Source organism: Falco naumanni, chromosome 9, assembly GCF_017639655.2.
Source record: "Falco naumanni isolate bFalNau1 chromosome 9, bFalNau1.pat, whole genome shotgun sequence".
Lineage (NCBI taxonomy): Eukaryota > Metazoa > Chordata > Aves > Falconiformes > Falconidae > Falco > Falco naumanni.
The window spans coordinates 10,678,317-10,693,582 of record NC_054062.1 but is presented as its reverse complement, the minus strand read 5'-3'; the positions used below and the strand labels follow the sequence as shown (position 1 = coordinate 10,693,582).

At 61.4% G+C, this 15,266-nt stretch overlaps 1 protein-coding gene across 3 annotated transcripts; it reads right to left on the bottom strand.

The window, feature by feature from the left end:
- Positions 1 to 524: 524 nt before the first annotated feature.
- On the bottom strand, positions 525 to 13,296 carry PTGS1 (prostaglandin-endoperoxide synthase 1). Of its 3 annotated transcripts, XM_040605971.1 has the most exons (11): positions 13,139 to 13,296; positions 7,001 to 7,117; positions 6,707 to 6,847; positions 5,813 to 5,956; positions 5,226 to 5,407; positions 5,036 to 5,119; positions 4,455 to 4,701; positions 3,583 to 3,869; positions 2,662 to 2,809; positions 1,912 to 2,287; positions 1,727 to 1,834 (listed from the first exon to the last, which is right to left on the bottom strand). In XM_040605971.1, the coding sequence occupies exons 1-10, from the start codon at positions 13,260 to 13,262 to the stop codon at positions 1,932 to 1,934; spliced, it is 1,830 nt and encodes a 609-aa protein (XP_040461905.1). In that variant the 5' UTR covers positions 13,263 to 13,296; the 3' UTR covers positions 1,727 to 1,834; positions 1,912 to 1,931. The 3 variants fall into 3 exon arrangements, with proteins under 3 accessions (XP_040461904.1, XP_040461906.1, XP_040461905.1); XM_040605970.1 differs by lacking the exon at positions 1,912 to 2,287 and having other exon boundaries at positions 525 to 1,834; XM_040605972.1 differs by lacking the exons at positions 1,912 to 2,287; positions 13,139 to 13,296 and having other exon boundaries at positions 525 to 1,834; positions 6,707 to 6,861; positions 7,001 to 7,090.
- Positions 13,297 to 15,266: the final 1,970 nt, after the last annotated feature.

Below are 15,266 nucleotides of genomic sequence, written 5' to 3'. Positions count from 1 at the left end.
GGTGTGACAAGAAATGACTGAAACTTCCAGGGCAGAAGGTGGGACATCACAGAATTGTCACTCCCTCCCCAAATGCCCAACACCCCCACCCGTCCTCACCCCCCTAGGGAATGGCAGCAGAGAGCATGGCGGGGGCTGTGGATGTATCTACCTGGACATACCGTCTCTGTTGTCCTCCTTGCCCCTGCCTGCTCCATCCCTCACACGCTGCCTGGCCCCAGGTTTCAGGGCAGTGCTCTGGACCAGGACTCCCTGCCCAGCTTCTCATCTCCCATGGCTCTGTGTGATGGGCAGAGGAGCAGCTGGCACTGCCCAGGGGGGCACGATAGAGAACTCAGTGAGGCGGGTCTGTCCAAGGGCAGCACAGCCCCCACAGCCTCATGGCATGAAGTCACCATGCCAGGTGGAAGTCCTGCTGGGATGGAGCAGGAGCCCAGGAGCTCAGCACAGGACGAAACTTCAGCCCTCTGCTCTCTTACAGACTGTGGCTGTCTCATGCCTACAAAATACCTGGCCAGCAAGACTTACATGTGGATAGATTTTATGTGAGATAGAAATACATAATGTTGGATGTAAGCGCTGATACCGGCATCGGAGCAGTGCAGCACAGGCTGTGGGGTGGTGGCTGGAGGGCTCAAACCTTCATGGGAGACTCAGGCTCAGAGACCCCCACCGAAGGATCTCCAAGGAGAAGCGTTGCTCCATTTATTTCTTCTGATGCAGTTGGCAATGACACAGCACAGCGCCAGTGAGCACATCCCGCTCTGGCTGCATGGCCCAGCCATGTCCCAGCAGGACACCAGCCTTCCAGCAACACTCCAGGACTTCTTGTCTGTCCCAGCTCCTGCTGCCTCCCAAGTGTCCTCTTGCACGGCCTGGCATTAGTGAGACAGAGCTTGGAAACTGGCTGGAGGAAATGAGAAGAGTTTTTAAAAATCATTTATTATTTTGAATGTCCATTTTCCTGGAGGTCAACCAGGAACTGATGGTCAAGGCCAGCAACAGTGGCTGCCAGCTGCTACGTGGTTATGCCGGTGAGGGCTGACATCTGTGTGCGTTTCTGCAGCAGGACAGAGGCAGGCTCCATGTGCATTGTGGACACTGTTTGCTGAGCTATTACTGCAGGGGAGTGTAACGATCATAGAACAGAGGAGCCTTCATCACTGTGTTTGCGCAGAGGTAGCATCTTGCTCCAAGCAGGCCATCGTGGGCAGCTGGTGGTGCATGCCGGGGCCCTAGCCAGCAGGTGGAAGACACAGCAGGTCTGAGAGGTGTGATCTGATACTTCCCTGGTCTCCTCCCGCAGAGACGTTGCTTTGGCTCCTTCTTGGCTGTGTCTCAGCTGTGCCCGTGTGCTGGGCAGGCTGGGATGGACAGCAGAGCAGCTGCAGGAGAAGCAGATCAGGGCAGGTTCCTACTGCAAGCGCAGCCTTACCGGGTGCAGCAGAGGAGGAAGGATGGTGAGGGCTCTCTGGGCTCTCTGCTCCTCTGTTCTGAGGGGGGAAGCCCCGCAGAGGGGCTGCTGGTGGCCTGGTGCTGGAAGGCAGTGGAGGGCAGAAGGTGACAAAGCACAGGGAAATCCAGAGCATCCTGGGGAGGTGGACATTCCCTAGGGAACCCCAAAGCTGGCTTGTTGCGGTGTATTCGCTAGCAAGAGAATTGGGTCTGCTGAGGACAGCAGTGGCAGCCACGCTCCTGAGGCACTTGAGCTTTTCACAGAGCTGGTACCAGCCTCTCCTGGAGGGCTGCTGGGGAGGATGCCCAGGATGGGACCATCTTCTGTCCTGCTTCTGCTGGGCACAGGGTGGGCAGGTCCCCGTGTCCCCACCACCCCCTGCGGGAAGGAACGGGATATTCAGTGCCAGGCTAGCAGCTCAGCTCAACTGGTGCCTGGGCAAGGATGGTCTCTACCTGGGCAGGCTGTCCTGGTGCTAGAGCTCAGTATATGATCCACCAGCCCGAGGGCTGTCATGTTCCGCAGCATCCGGCACATGAAACGCAACGTACGGGCACTTCTTCACATTGAGGCACACAAGCTTCTTGAGTGATGCTGTCTTAACTATCTCAAAGCCAGTTGCTCCGCCAAATGTACTGGGTTTCCAGTACTCTGGGGAGCAGATGGGGTTTCCAAGAAGCCCCTTCAGGGAAAACGGAGCTCCAATCTCCACCATGCTTTCCCCAAAAATACCATTGGGTTGGGGTTTCTCAAGCAGTAAGCCTGGATAGAACTCCAGAGCATCAATGTCTCCATACAGCTCTTCCAGCTCTGCTGCATTCTCTTCCTCTCCTGTGTCAAGTGAACATCAGAGTGCTTTAGCAAGGGAATCACCTCTGGCAAGGACTGGCCTTGCTGTGGGGAACGGGAGCATGGCAGCTCCCACAGCCCAGGCAGCAGTGAGCCTGGCTCCCAGGCCAGCACTGCCCTCTGGACCACTCATCCAGCCCCCCAGGAGGAAGGACCCCTGTAGCCAAGGCATCAGCCCTCTGCCCAGTGCGAGGGTCACGACCAGGCAAGGCTTGGATGGGCTGGAGTGGCTTCTCTTCTGGGCAAGCCTAGCGGCAGGGGTACAGCTCGTGGTCTCGTACCCCACCTGCGGGCACAGACAACTGCACTGCCCCAGTGCAGCCCCCCGAGTGCCTGCGGCAGCGCTGCAGCCCTACCTGTCAGCTCCTGAAAGGACCTGTAGGGCTTCATGCCAAATCTCTTCCGATACTCGTTGAACGGCCGTAGCCTCAGCTGCCGGGATTCCTTGATGACCCCAATGGCCACTTTCAAGACATTGGCATTGATGGTTTGTCCCCCACCGATCTGGAGGGCAGGAACACAAGGAGGAACACACATAAGGCACGAGGTAGCACCAGCATCTCCTCCAGGGGAGCCACCATACTGAACCATCCATGTCCTGGGCACAGCGTCACAGAGACCAGCACATCATCACAGCAGCAAGAAGAGGGGGAATCACCGGACAGTGCCAAAAAAGAGCTGTAGAGCAGCCTGGGCTAGCCACTCCCGTTCCCAGGGCAAGTCCGGGAATGGTGCAGGAAAAGCCCTGGATGGATGGTGACCTCCTGGCCTGGGAGGAGGGGAGAGATTACAGGGGTTTGGGGTCACAGGGAGAACCCAAACACCTGAAGAGCAGCGGGTCTGCATCTCCGCCTTGCTGCTTTGCACAAGCAAAGGGGGTCAGAAACGTAGATGTAATTGCTTGGAAGAAAACATCCATGTGATGGCAGCAAAGAACAGTGCCAGGCAAGCTGCTCCTGTGCCCAGGCTGCTCCACCGCCCTCTGGGCTAGGAGACCCCAGCCTGCGGCAGCAGGATGCCAGGCTGACCCCATCCACCAGCAGCAGAGTGCCTGCCGAGGCCCAGCCTTGCTACGCTGCTCACGGGGACCACTCGTGACGTGCCCGTCAGGTGCTGCTCTGGGTAGAAGATGCTGTGTGTGACATGCGACCCACTGCCAAACGGGGATGTTCATTAACAGGGATGTTCATAACGGCACTGCCTCCACGATACCACCAGCATCCCTCCCAGGGTCCCACCGCCCAGGCTCTGACAGGGAGGGGAGAGCAGGACCTTACCCTTCCTGCAGCCTGCTTGGAAAAGGACTCCACCAGCGCCTCCACGCCATAGTCCGTGAGCATGGAGGTGTTGTACAGGAACTGGTCGTAGCTGTACTCTTCCCCCTGGATGATGAAGGAGTCGGGCATCAACCCGTGCCAGTGATAGAGCTGGTTGAACTCCACTGCGATGCGATTCCGGTACTGGAACTGTGTCCCAAACAGCAGCTCAGGGTCAAACTTGAGGCTCAGGTAGTACCCGCTGAGGTGCTGGACATAGTCTTCAATGACGATCTTAATGGTCTCCCCTGGGCAGGAGGCAAGAGGAACAGCCATCACCTGGCAGCAGCAGGAGCTACCAGTTCGGTACCCCAAGATGTAACCCACACGCTGCAGCAGCGCATCCCAGCACCCACCCACCACCACCTGGGCTCCTTCTGACTATGGCCTTTTTTAATTCGTTGGGAATTTTTCAGTGAATTATTTTTTCACCAGCAAAGGTCAGTCTGCCAAAACTACGCTGGTTCCTGAGGAAGCTGACCTCGATACTCTTCTTAGAGGTAATGTAGTGACAAGGCTTTTTTCTGAATTTTGGTCAAAAATTACTTTTCATGAATTATAGTAAATTTATAATGACCATTAAAACAAAATAATTCAAAACTATGACAAAATTATTCAAAAGTAATTTCTTTGATGGACCAAAGCCAACTTTTGCTACACGGACCAAAGCCAACAATACACAGACGGCTGCCGGAGAAACTCCTCCAGCCTCTAAAGCCAGCCCGGCCACCACCCCCAGAGACCGACTAGCACCCAAGTCCTTGGGGCTTGCCCAGGGAGGTGCGACACGGGGGTCCACGACGCCTGTGCCCCACAGTGCCACTGGTCCTCACCGATGAGGATGAGGCGAGCTGTCTGGAAGAGCTGCTCGTCGCTCCAGGTGGGATGCTCCTGCTTCAGTATGTCGCAGACGCGGTTGTGCTCGCGCAGCCAGAGCGTGGCATACATGCAGAGCCCTGGCAACAGCCCGAACACCTCCTGCCCCATCGCCAGCTGCTTCTCCTTGGGGATGGCAGACGGGTAGACCATGTGAACGGGAGCATCGGTGACCGTAGGGGGGTACACCTCTCCATCCACCACCTTGGGGAGACAAGAATGAGATGGCAGAAAGGGAGGAGGGGAGAAAACCACCTCAGTGAAAGCCTGCCCAGCTGGGACTTGCCTCCCTGCAGGCACCACGGCTGCTCTCCTACAAGCAGTGAGTGGGACAGAAACAGCTCCTGCATACAGCCCCAGCTGCGGCACGCCTGCTGCCATCAGAACAGCGACACTCCAAAGCTTGTCCCTCTGACACTGGCCAGCAGCTGCACAGGGCATCGTGGCTGGGGTCTCCCGGGAGCTGCCAGAGGGACACGGGCTTCAAACAACCCTGGATCACAGGGCTGAGACATGTTTCATTCATGCTGGGTGATACCTGGAATTTCAGCTTCCCATCTCTGAAGAGTCGCAGCTGGTGCTGCCGCTGCAGGTTGTCCCCGTACAAGTGCCCCAGGTCCACCTGCCAAGAGAGCATGGCTTCAAGGCTGCTCCAAAAGGCCACACATCCCCTGGTCCCCATCCTCGCTCCCCACGTGCCCCCACACCCTGGCTCCGGTAGCCCTCACCCCGTGCCCCAGCGCCTTGGTGAAGCCGCGTCCCATCTTCCCGGACGTCTTGAAGAACTGGTGGGTGAAATGCTGGGCGAAGAAAGCAAACATCAGGTTGGTGCCTCGGGGATCAGCTTCAAACTTCTGCCGCAGCAGGAACCTCTCCGCCAGGAGCTGGGGGTCGGGGAGCTGCTGCTTCCCTGCAAGGATGGAGGTTGAGGGCAGATGCCCCGCGCTGACCCAGCCGGGTACCAGTGCTGGCCATGGGGCTGTTGGGGAGCACTGCGACGTCTGCTGCAGCACCAGACACTGGCTCGCCTGCACAGGCACCTTACATCCGCCTTACACAGGCTACGACATGTCCCTGCTGTGTTCTGGGTGCTGTCAAGCTCCTCCTTGCCTGCAGGCCACCTTGGGCAGGACAGCAGTAGGACATGGCACTGCCAGCGGTGCCTTGCAGGTGTGCCCATGGCAGCAAAAGCTTGGGCATGTGGGTGGGTGGCAAACCTCGATGCTGCACCAGGTATGGACCCAGGGTGTTGCTCCGGCAACTCAGCCTCAGGCCTGGGACTGTGCGGTGCTGGTCCCCAGTGCCAGCCACATACCTTTGGTCCCCATGGGCGTCGGGCAGCTGTCCGGCACGGGCGGGAGGACGCGGGTGTAATAGCTGACATTGGCATAGGCCTCCCAGCTGATGTAGCCGTAGTCAGAGTTGAACGTGGGGGGGCTGGGGATGAGATTGGCACGAACTGAAAGGAGAGGGTGGGTCACCACTGTAGGGCCTGAGACATGGGGCACCATCCCATGGGCTCTGCCCGCCGCCTCAGCCCACCTGCTCGGTGCTGCTGGATGCCCTCCCCTGACACCCTGAAATCCAGAAAGGTACCAGCAGCGGAGGCACATGGGTGTTTGGGGCTTTGCCCCCAGCCTTTTAAAGGCTGCAATTCCCTGCAGAAAAGGGGGGCTCGTACTAACGCACTAAGTGGATTTCTGGATGATGAATGAGATGACAACCCCATCAGAACGGTAAACCCAACAGCCAGAGCATTCTGAGCATGTCGCTACAGCTCCAAGAGCTGGAACCTAAATATTTATGCAAAGTGATGAATGTGGGGACATATTTCCACATGCTGCTTTCCATGCAGCTGCTCAAGAGCCCTTTGGCCCGGAGAGCACAGCATGCCAAGAGCCCACTCGTGTGTTCCAGCTGGCTGGCAGCCTGGCACACGGCTGGGGACACAGGGACACCCCAGCCTGCGCACCCCTGCACCCCACTGCTGCTGGGCTGGGCAGCATCCCCCGGCAGGGTGACGGCACGGCAGAGTGCTGGAGTGACAGGGTGACAGCATCCCTGGGTCTCCCAGTGAGGGGACTCAAGCCTGGTGCCCATGGGAGCTGCTCAGCATCACTGCAGCCATCCTGTTCCCACCCACACCTCTGCTGATGCTCGGGGGGTCCCCGAGTCCTGCTGCACCCCGAGACCCGCTCAAACCCCTCACCTGTAAGCACAAGCCTCATGAGCGTGTCCCTGATGAAGGTGCTGTTGATAATGTCCCAAACCCACCTGAAGTGGGTCAGGATGAAGTGGTAGAAGGCAGGACTGGGCTTCAGCACGTTGTAGAGGCGCGTCCAGAGCTCGGCTGGGGAAGACAGACTGGACAAATCACTCACCCCACTACGAAGCCCACTAACAGCCCCAGCCCACCCGCGCTGCCGCCAGTGAGGGGGGGTGCTGCAGGTGCAGCGTGCCAGCCCGGGGCCCACGGGTGCTGCTCTGGGCGAGAGGGACTTACGGGAGCTGCAGTTGATGCCGAAGTATCCCGTCCGCGTGCAGTCACACTCGTATCCTCCCAGGCCGACCCTCACACACACCCCTTGGTGCTGGCAGGGGAAATAGCAACAGGGATTCACTGCGGGGAGAGAGAGGGGACATCACCATCCAGCCACAGTGTCACTGCGTCCCGTGGCTCCCTGCTCCTCACAGGGTAACGCTGCCCACGCACAGCCCAGCCGGGTCCAGCTCAGGGGGCTGCACCTGTGGGGGTCCCCTTTAGATGGGGGTCTTTGATGCCAGCTGCTTCTGTGAGCTCAGCCCCCCAGTCTGGTGAAAACACCACGCTGCAGGCAGCTGGCAGGCAGGTGCTGCAGGTGCTGAGCACTGCCCTGGCCACTGCAGGATCAGGCCTGCGGTAATATTGCTACTCAGCTTCTCTATCATCCCCCTGGTGAGGCATTTTGGGCAGGAGCATCATGCTGACACTGCGCCTCCTTCCTTGTGGAAGCCTCATCTGAAACCCCCGGGCCTGCCAAAGGACCCACCTGCACCCCGCAGCCGTGCCCTGACGGGTGCTGCGAGCTCGGGCTGCCGTGGCCGTGCCCTGCCCGGTGCCCCACGGCACAGTAGTGCCCTGCATGGCTGGGGCCATAGCCTCACGTATGGGGGACTGCTGAGCCCCCAGAGCCCTGGCACGGGACAATGCCGTGCAAACACAGCGCCGGTGCCAACAATAGCAGCAACCGTCACGGCTGAAGTTTTCTTTGGCAAGTGGCTCCTCCGCCCTCACTGCCCCAACGGGATGAAAAGGGCCAACCGCTGGGCTCCTCCGGCCCCCACCCAGCCCCTTCCTCTGCCACCTTCGCACCCCAGCCTGCAGGCGGGAGATAAGGGCCCCATCCCTCCCCTGGGACAGAGGGAGACACCCCCGACATGGAGCAGCCCCTGGTGCTGGGCTGGCACTGGGCACCCATCTGCGCCAAGCCCCCCAGGTCCACCCTGAGGCAAGCAGCCCCCCCATACCACCGCTGCAGGCAGCCCCTGTACCCCCACTTCTGGCAACCCCTCCAAGAGTAGCAGAACTCAGGGGAGAAAGAGAAGCTGGAGCTGGAGCAGCTGGAGCCGGAGCAGCTGGAGACCCTTCCTGCCTTTCCCCAGCCCAGGGAGTGGGCTGGAATTTTGGATGTCCTCTGCCACAGCTGCCTCCTGAAGCCCCACCAGTGGCAACCCCAGTGTCACCAAGCTGGGCTGGTCCCCGCAGGAACCTTTGTGCCAGGAGAATAAAAGTGCGGAGAGACAAGCCCTCCCACAGCACGCCTGGCTGAGGGCTTTGAAGCTGTTGGCAGGATGGCGGTCACAGCCCCACCAGGACACACAGCACTCGGGGACAGTGGTGCCACCGGCACACAATGCACAGCTCCAGTGCCACCAGCCGTGGGGATGGGGATGGGCAGCACGCCCTGAGCACCAGAAGGGGCCGAGAGCTGTTCCCAGTGTGCCCAGTGCCATGGCTGGTGAAGGAAGATCTCCCAGGTCCATCGGCTGCTCTGTGTGGTCCATGGGCTCACCAGGCCCCCGCCAGACCTGGTTCAGATTCTTCTGGAACTTGGGAACAGGTTCCAACGCTGAGGAGGAGGGATGGGCATGCAGAATAGAAACCACATTTTTTCCATAGGAAATTGCAGCTAAAAATTAACATCTTTGAGAAATAAAGCTAATTATGCAAAGTTGCTCAGCCTGCCAGCCAGCCACGTACTCAGGGCAGGGCAGGGGCTGCCCGGGAGCCTGGGGCTTGGCCAGCAGCTCTGGCCCGGCCATGCTCAGCCCCGTGACCCCAAATCCCTCACGTCATGGGGGCTGGCTTGCAAAGACGTGTTCAGCTCCCAGCCCTTCCATCAGGCTGCCTTTCATCTCTGATCTTCTCATGTATCCAGATGGGAGACAGTAGGCAGGTTATTTATCTCAGACAAATTAAGGTCAGACCACCCGTTCAGTATTTTGCAAGACGGAAACTTTTGCAAAGGGGGCCACGTTGCAGTGCAGCTGGAGCATCCTCCGGGCTATTCCTGTGCCAGTAGCTCTGCACTCTATGCTGCTGCAAACTTTGCAAACACCTAAAAGAGCAGCCCTGTGCCGTGCCCCATGCAGCCCGGGGGGGGATGTGGGGCAGCCGCAGGCGCCACAGCCACAGGGCTGGGAGGATGCTGCGTACTGCGAGCTCTGGCATGGCAGGTCGTGTCCTGCCCTGCCTCTCCAGCTGATGTGGGGTGTCAGGAGAAGTTCACTTTGCCGGGGCTCTCCCCGTTGCAGGGCTCGATGGCATGTTGTGGCGGAGCACTCCTCCAAGGCGGGTTTGGCAGCATGCTGGGTTGGCCACGCTGCCTGCTCCTGCGGTTCACAGCCGTGTCACTGCCGTGCGGTCCCAGAGGTGGGGTGGGAGCAGCATGTTCTAGCTAAAAGGGCAGGAGGGGACGTAGCATGTCCTGGCCCATGACAGCAACCCCTTGCATCCTTTCGGAGCCTCCCTCCCACGGTGGCTTCTTGCCTCTCCCCACCCCAGACAGGAATCCTGCGCCAGCCCTGCCAGGATGGCTCCAGGTGTGGGAAAAGCTGCTGCCAGCCTCTGCGCTGGAGCGCAGCCCCCTCTGTGACGGCAGAGCTGGTGAACATGCTCCATCACTGCTGAAAAATGCCAGATTTTGGGGACAACATCCGCTTTGTGAACCGCAGCCAAAGCAACCTGGGGTGAATCACGGCCCAGCTGGAGCCGGCCATGCTCAATGGGACATGGCTCCGTGGCTGCAGGCTTTGAAGATGATGAAAGACTCACGCATTTGTTTTTCTGATTCAGCGAGGTTTCCTCGGGCCCACGAGCTTTTCACAGTACATGCACTGCAGCCAGATTGTCATCTGCAACCACTTCTGGCGGCACCATGAGCAAGAGCAGTGTGCCAGGGCCGCAGCTGCGCACCACATGGGGCTCAGCAGCCCTCCTCTCTGCACCTGAGCCAGGCTGCTGGCCCGAGGGTGGGCTGCGGGCTGCGGGCAGAGCGGCTGGAGTGGGCGATGCAGCCCCAAGGCTCTCGGTGTGGCAGCAGGCTCCTCGTTGTAGCCCAGGTTGAAGCTCCATGAGCCCCGCTGCAGAGGGGCTGTGCTGGGGGGAGGTGGTTGACCATGAGCCACAGAAACAGGCATGAATCCGAAGTGGTTCTGCCAGAGGTCCCCTCCTGCCCTCGCTCAGCGGGGTCCGTGCCCAACCTGCCCCGTGGTTGGAGCTCAGGCAGACAGTGATGTCCAGATCCTGCCGCACCTCCCATTTGCCAGTGGGTGGAACGGAGTGAGCTATGGAATGGCTGTGGAGAGGATATTCAGGTTTATTTTGCAAGAACACTTGTACAAAACTACAGCCCTGAAGGCAAGCCAGCAGCCAAGGACAATATCTGCAGGGGAAAACAGAGGAGCACCATGGGACCAGCTTCGCTCTGCTCACAGCCAGAGGAAAATTCTACAGAGAGCAAACATCACAGCTCGGAGCCAAGCTGCAGCCAGCAAGGAGTCAAGTAGAAGTGCTCTAAGCAGCAAACACCAAATTAGCAGGAGATCCCAGCCTCAGCCCAACATCCTGTTATTTGGCCTTTGAGAGCAGATCCGAGGGCTAGATTAGGGCTGTGGTCCTCCTGGCGCAGCGCTGGGGAGGAACAGGAGCCTGGCTGCGCTGCAGCACCTTGGGGCACGGTGCAGTTCCCCTAATTCCTCAATCAGATATCTCCCTCCCTAATTAAGACTTGGAAGACAGACGTCCTTTCATGTATATCCTGGGTATCTTTTTTCCCCCTCCTCGCGTAGTGAAATTTGCTTTGATCCTGGCATGCAGAAGTCAGCTCCAGGGTGGGTCACAGCTCTGCCATCCCAGTGTGCGTCTGTCCCAGCTGCTTTGAGCACGTGGGTCCCCAGGCCCTGTCCTGTACCCAGCAGGACACACGGATGTTGCTCCCAGCTGTCCTCAGCTCCCAGGAGGAGCTTCTCAGGGAGACAAGACCATGCCGGGAGACAACCAAGGTGGAGGAGGAACAACACAGGGGCTGTCTCTTGTCTGTCCCCACCACCTGTGGTCCAGCCCAGTGGGTGACAGCCAGTTCCATCCCATGGGATCCCTACTTTTGTGCAGACATGGCTGACGACGTCCACAGCAGGGTGCCTGCCACTTCCCCAGCACCAGCCCTACTCCTCCAGCCTTGCCCCTGCTGCTCCTGCTCTCACTCCTGTTGCTCCTGCTCTGACCCTGCAGCCTGAGGCCGAGGAGCCTAGAGGGCTGCAGGGTGGCTTGGTCACGCTGGCGCACCCAGCCCCGCTGTCACTGGTGGGTGGGCCTGCCACCCCCCACCAGGTCAGACCTCGACTCCCGGAGTCCCTCACATAGCAGGCGTGGCCACCCTCCGCACAGCCACCGCCATGGGGCCTCCAAGTGCTGCAACACCAGGTCGTGTTCCCCTTCTGGACACACTCTGCTGAAACAGGGAAGCCCCCACCTCAGGATCACTGGTTTTGCACAGGACTGGCTGCTCTGGCGAAGAGAAGTCCCTCCTCTCCCAGCAGGATGGTGGCAGGGATGGGGTGTGGGCAGTGGGAAGGGCAACATGCCCCACTCGTCTGTGCCTGCACACCCCAAACCTTCTCGGTTTGAGCCACTTCTCCCATGACCCCGCTTCCCCTCCAAGGTGCCTGCTCAGCTCTGCACACTCAGCCCATGCACATTTTGGGGGCTCTTGGGTTTCAGCACATCACTTCCACAGCGGCGGGTAAATCCAGGCAGGCTGTTGGAGGCAGGGGCACCATCAGCACCATTTGCAACGCAGGTGACCAAAGCCCTTCTGAGGGGATACAGCCCACGTGCCTGGGCTGGTTTTGCTGAGACATCACTTTAGTGAGGAACTGTAAAACCTGGAAAGTGCCATGAGCTTCACGCTGAGATGGCATTTTTCTGCAGGGAGGAAGGTCATTTCACGGAAGAGGGACTGGAGTCACCCCATTAAGGACACGGAGGAAACTGCGTTGTAGGGGCTGGGGATGGAGCTGATGGTATTCAAGAAGCAGTTTTATTTTGCAACACGCTCCACGGATGGCTGCCACAAGCAGTATCACTCCTTGACACCCCTGGGCGCACGGGCAGCCCTCAGCCGCTGTGGCTGGGCCAGCACACGTGGCACCGCTGTGGCATGTGGGCACGGGAACAAGACGATGGCTCAGGCCACCGGAGCCATCCCTGCTGCTCCCAGCCCTCCACCCTCCCCACACTGCAGATTCATCTGCTTTGTGTTTGGGGGGAGCATGGAAGGGCCCTGGCTGCCGGCATTCACAGGTATCGCCCCCCTTTCTCCTGAGGTGCCCCGTCCCCGCTGGGAGGCTGCACGTGCTGCCCCTCAGCCCGCTGAGGTGGCCACGGCCCCATCCTGCCCCAGGGGCTCACAGGACGCCGGTGGGCTTGGCGGGACCCCTGGCCCTGTCGTGTGGTCGTGCTGGGGCCACCGACGGCTCTGCCAGCGCTGCGTGCGGCCCCCCGCACAGCGCAGCGGGAGGTGCAGGGGAAGTTTGGTTTTCAGGGGCGATTCTGCTCTCCAGTCCGGCATGGCAGGCCAAAACCTGCAGCTCGGGTGCTGCTGGGGCGGGCCGTGCCCTCGGGGGTCCCGGCCAGTGGCTGCCCGGCTGCCCTGCCCTCCCTGCCCGCTCTGCCTGCCCTGCCCACCCTGCCCGCGCTGCCCGCACTGCCCACCCTGCCCGCGCTGCCCGCACTGCCCACCCTGCCCGCACTGCCCGCGCTGCCCGCGCTGCCCGCACTGCCCACCCTGCCCGCACTGCCCGCACTGCCCGCCCTCCCCCCGGGGCTTCTACCGACGGCTCCGCAGCCGGGTGTGGGCAGCGCCGGGGCAGGGGCGATGGGCGCGATCGCGGCGCCGGGGTCCCCGCAGCGCTGCGCTGGGGCATGAGGCAGCCCCCGGCCGCCCCCGGCCCCTGCGCCTCCGCGCCCCCCGCGCCTCCCGGTGCCGGCTCCCCCTTCGCCGCCCGGGTCCCCCCCGGTGCCGGTTCCCCCCCGGTGCGGGATGTCGCCGCTCCCCCCGGTGCCGGGTCTCCCCCCGGTGCCGGCCCCCGCCCCGCGTACCGGAGCCGTCGGTGGCGGCGGTCCCGGCGGCGCAGAGCTGCACGGCGTGGGCGAGGAGCAGCCACAGCCCGGCCTGGCACAGCCCGGCGGCCAGCGGGACCCCGGCCCCGCACCCACCGACCATGGCGAGAGGCCGCTCCACCGCCTCTCGCCGCCGCTCCCGGCCCGGCCCCACCGCCCCCGCCCCCGCCGCGCCTCCGACCGCCCCCGCCGGGCCGGGGCCGCCTCCGACCGCCCGGCCCCGCACCCCTCCCCGTGGGCCCCGCGGCCGCCCCTGCACCCCCAGCCCTGAGCCCTGTGACCCCAGGAGCCCTCTGCCCACCCCCACATCCCCACCTGTCCCTCCCCATCCCCACCTCCCCGAGCACCTCGATTCCCATCTTCTGGTCCCCAGGTCCCATCAGGCTCTCCGTGCGCCCTGCCCTGGTCCCACATCCCCTTGCAGCCCCACGCCCATGCCCTGGTCCCCATGTCCCCACCCTTGTCCCCCTGTCCCCCTGGTCCCCACATCCCCCTGCATCACCACACTCCCTGCCATGGTCCCCACATTCCCCTGCATCCCCACGCTGTGGTCCCCACTTCCCCCCCTGCATCCCCACACCCATGCCCCTGTCCCCACACTCCTCTGCAACCCCCATCCCCATGCCTGGTCCCCAGGACCCCCATGCCCATCCCCTGAGCCACAAGCCCTCTTCCTGGATCCCCATGCCCTGGGGCACCCTGTCACAGCCAGGGCAGCAGCAGCACCCTGGCAGCGCAGCCGCTGGCTGTGGGCCTGGCTCAGCTCCCTCTGACCTGACCCGCTGTGGGAAGCTGTGCCGGCAGCCATGCCCAGCTGGCGCCAGCAGCCAGACTGCCCACAGCTGCCAACAGCCAGAAAAGCTGAGTTTATCAGTGAAACCATCACTGGGTGTTTCCTGCCTGGCTGCTTTGCCCCCCAGCACCAGCCAGCAGGGACAGGATCAGGCCAGCCCAGCCCAGGCAGGCACCAGCCACCCCACAGGGAAGTGTGTCAGCCGAGAGAGGCTCTGCATGAGGCTGGGGTGGGTGAGAGCACGGTGGGCTGCAGGCCTTGCTGGGACAGCCTCAGGCGATGTCCCTGAGACGGGTGGCACCCAGAGCCCAGGGGCTGTGGCTCCTCGCCCTCTCCTGTGCTGCTCTGCAGCAGTGGCAGAGACCCCGGCACGGGCCCGGGTGTATTTCCAGATTATCTCGGGTTTTGCTGTCACCTCCTTGCAGAGTGGCAGGAAGCCCCGGCAGGGCCAGAGGTTCTGCGGTTCCTGCATGGTTCCTGTGCATGTGGTGTGGAAAGCAGCTGGGCAGCAGGAATGGGGCAGGAGCAGGGCGGTAGGAGTAGGGTGGTGGGAGCAGGGTGGTGGGAGCAGGCAGCGGGAGCACTGTGGGGCTTTGTTGTGTCTCATCAGCAGGGAGGGAGCATCCCCGCAGGGCAAGTGGCCTTTGCAGTATCAAAAACTGAACAAGGGCCTCAGATCCAGCTTCAGCAGGCAAATGCACGAATGCAAACATGAGCTCAGCGGGCTCTCAGCACGCTCTTGTAGAATGGGGACAGCAGCTGCCTCCCAGTAACTAATACATGTTGGAAATGAGTGGCATGTGGTGCTGTACATGTGCAGTTGGTGCAGTCAGCGTGTGCCGGGGCCAGGGCTGCTCCTGCTCACTGCTGGAGCCTGCCTGCAGCCCTCACACACCCAGCTGCTTGCACCGTCCTCTGGCCTTGGAGGCAAAGGGTGGCTGAGCCACCAGGATGGGCACCAAATAAAAAGCCATGGCAGGCTGGTGATTTGCACAGAGGGACGGTTTTCAGCAGGGTGTTAGGGTGCTTTCAGTGGGAGCAGGGGAGGACAGCATCAAACACTCCCCCAGGCACTGCCCTGTCCCTGTCCCTGTCCCCACCGCCCTGTGCCTGTGCACTCCTGGGCTGCAAGAGTAGGGCAGCGCTGGGTCCCTCCACCCACTGCCACCACCAGCCCCACAGTGTCACAGTCCCACAGAGGCCCCACTTTCCATCCCAGCAGGCAGCCCCAGCTCTGGCCTTTCGCCTCCCAGCCTGCACTCCATGCTCTGTGCTGTTGACCACAGCACACGCAATGTGGCTGAGCGCGAGCCC

Coding starts and splice junctions, on each gene's coding strand:
- PTGS1 (XM_040605970.1), bottom strand. CDS start 13,262: ATGGTCGGTGGGTGCGGGGCCGGGGTCCCGCTGGCCGCCGGGCTGTGC. Junction 7,118..13,138: donor CGCCGCCACCGACGGCTCCG/GTACGCGGGGCG, acceptor CTCTCCCCGCAG/TGAATCCCTGTTGCTATTTC. Junction 6,848..7,000: donor CGGCATCAACTGCAGCTCCC/GTAAGTCCCTCT, acceptor TGTCTTCCCCAG/CCGAGCTCTGGACGCGCCTC.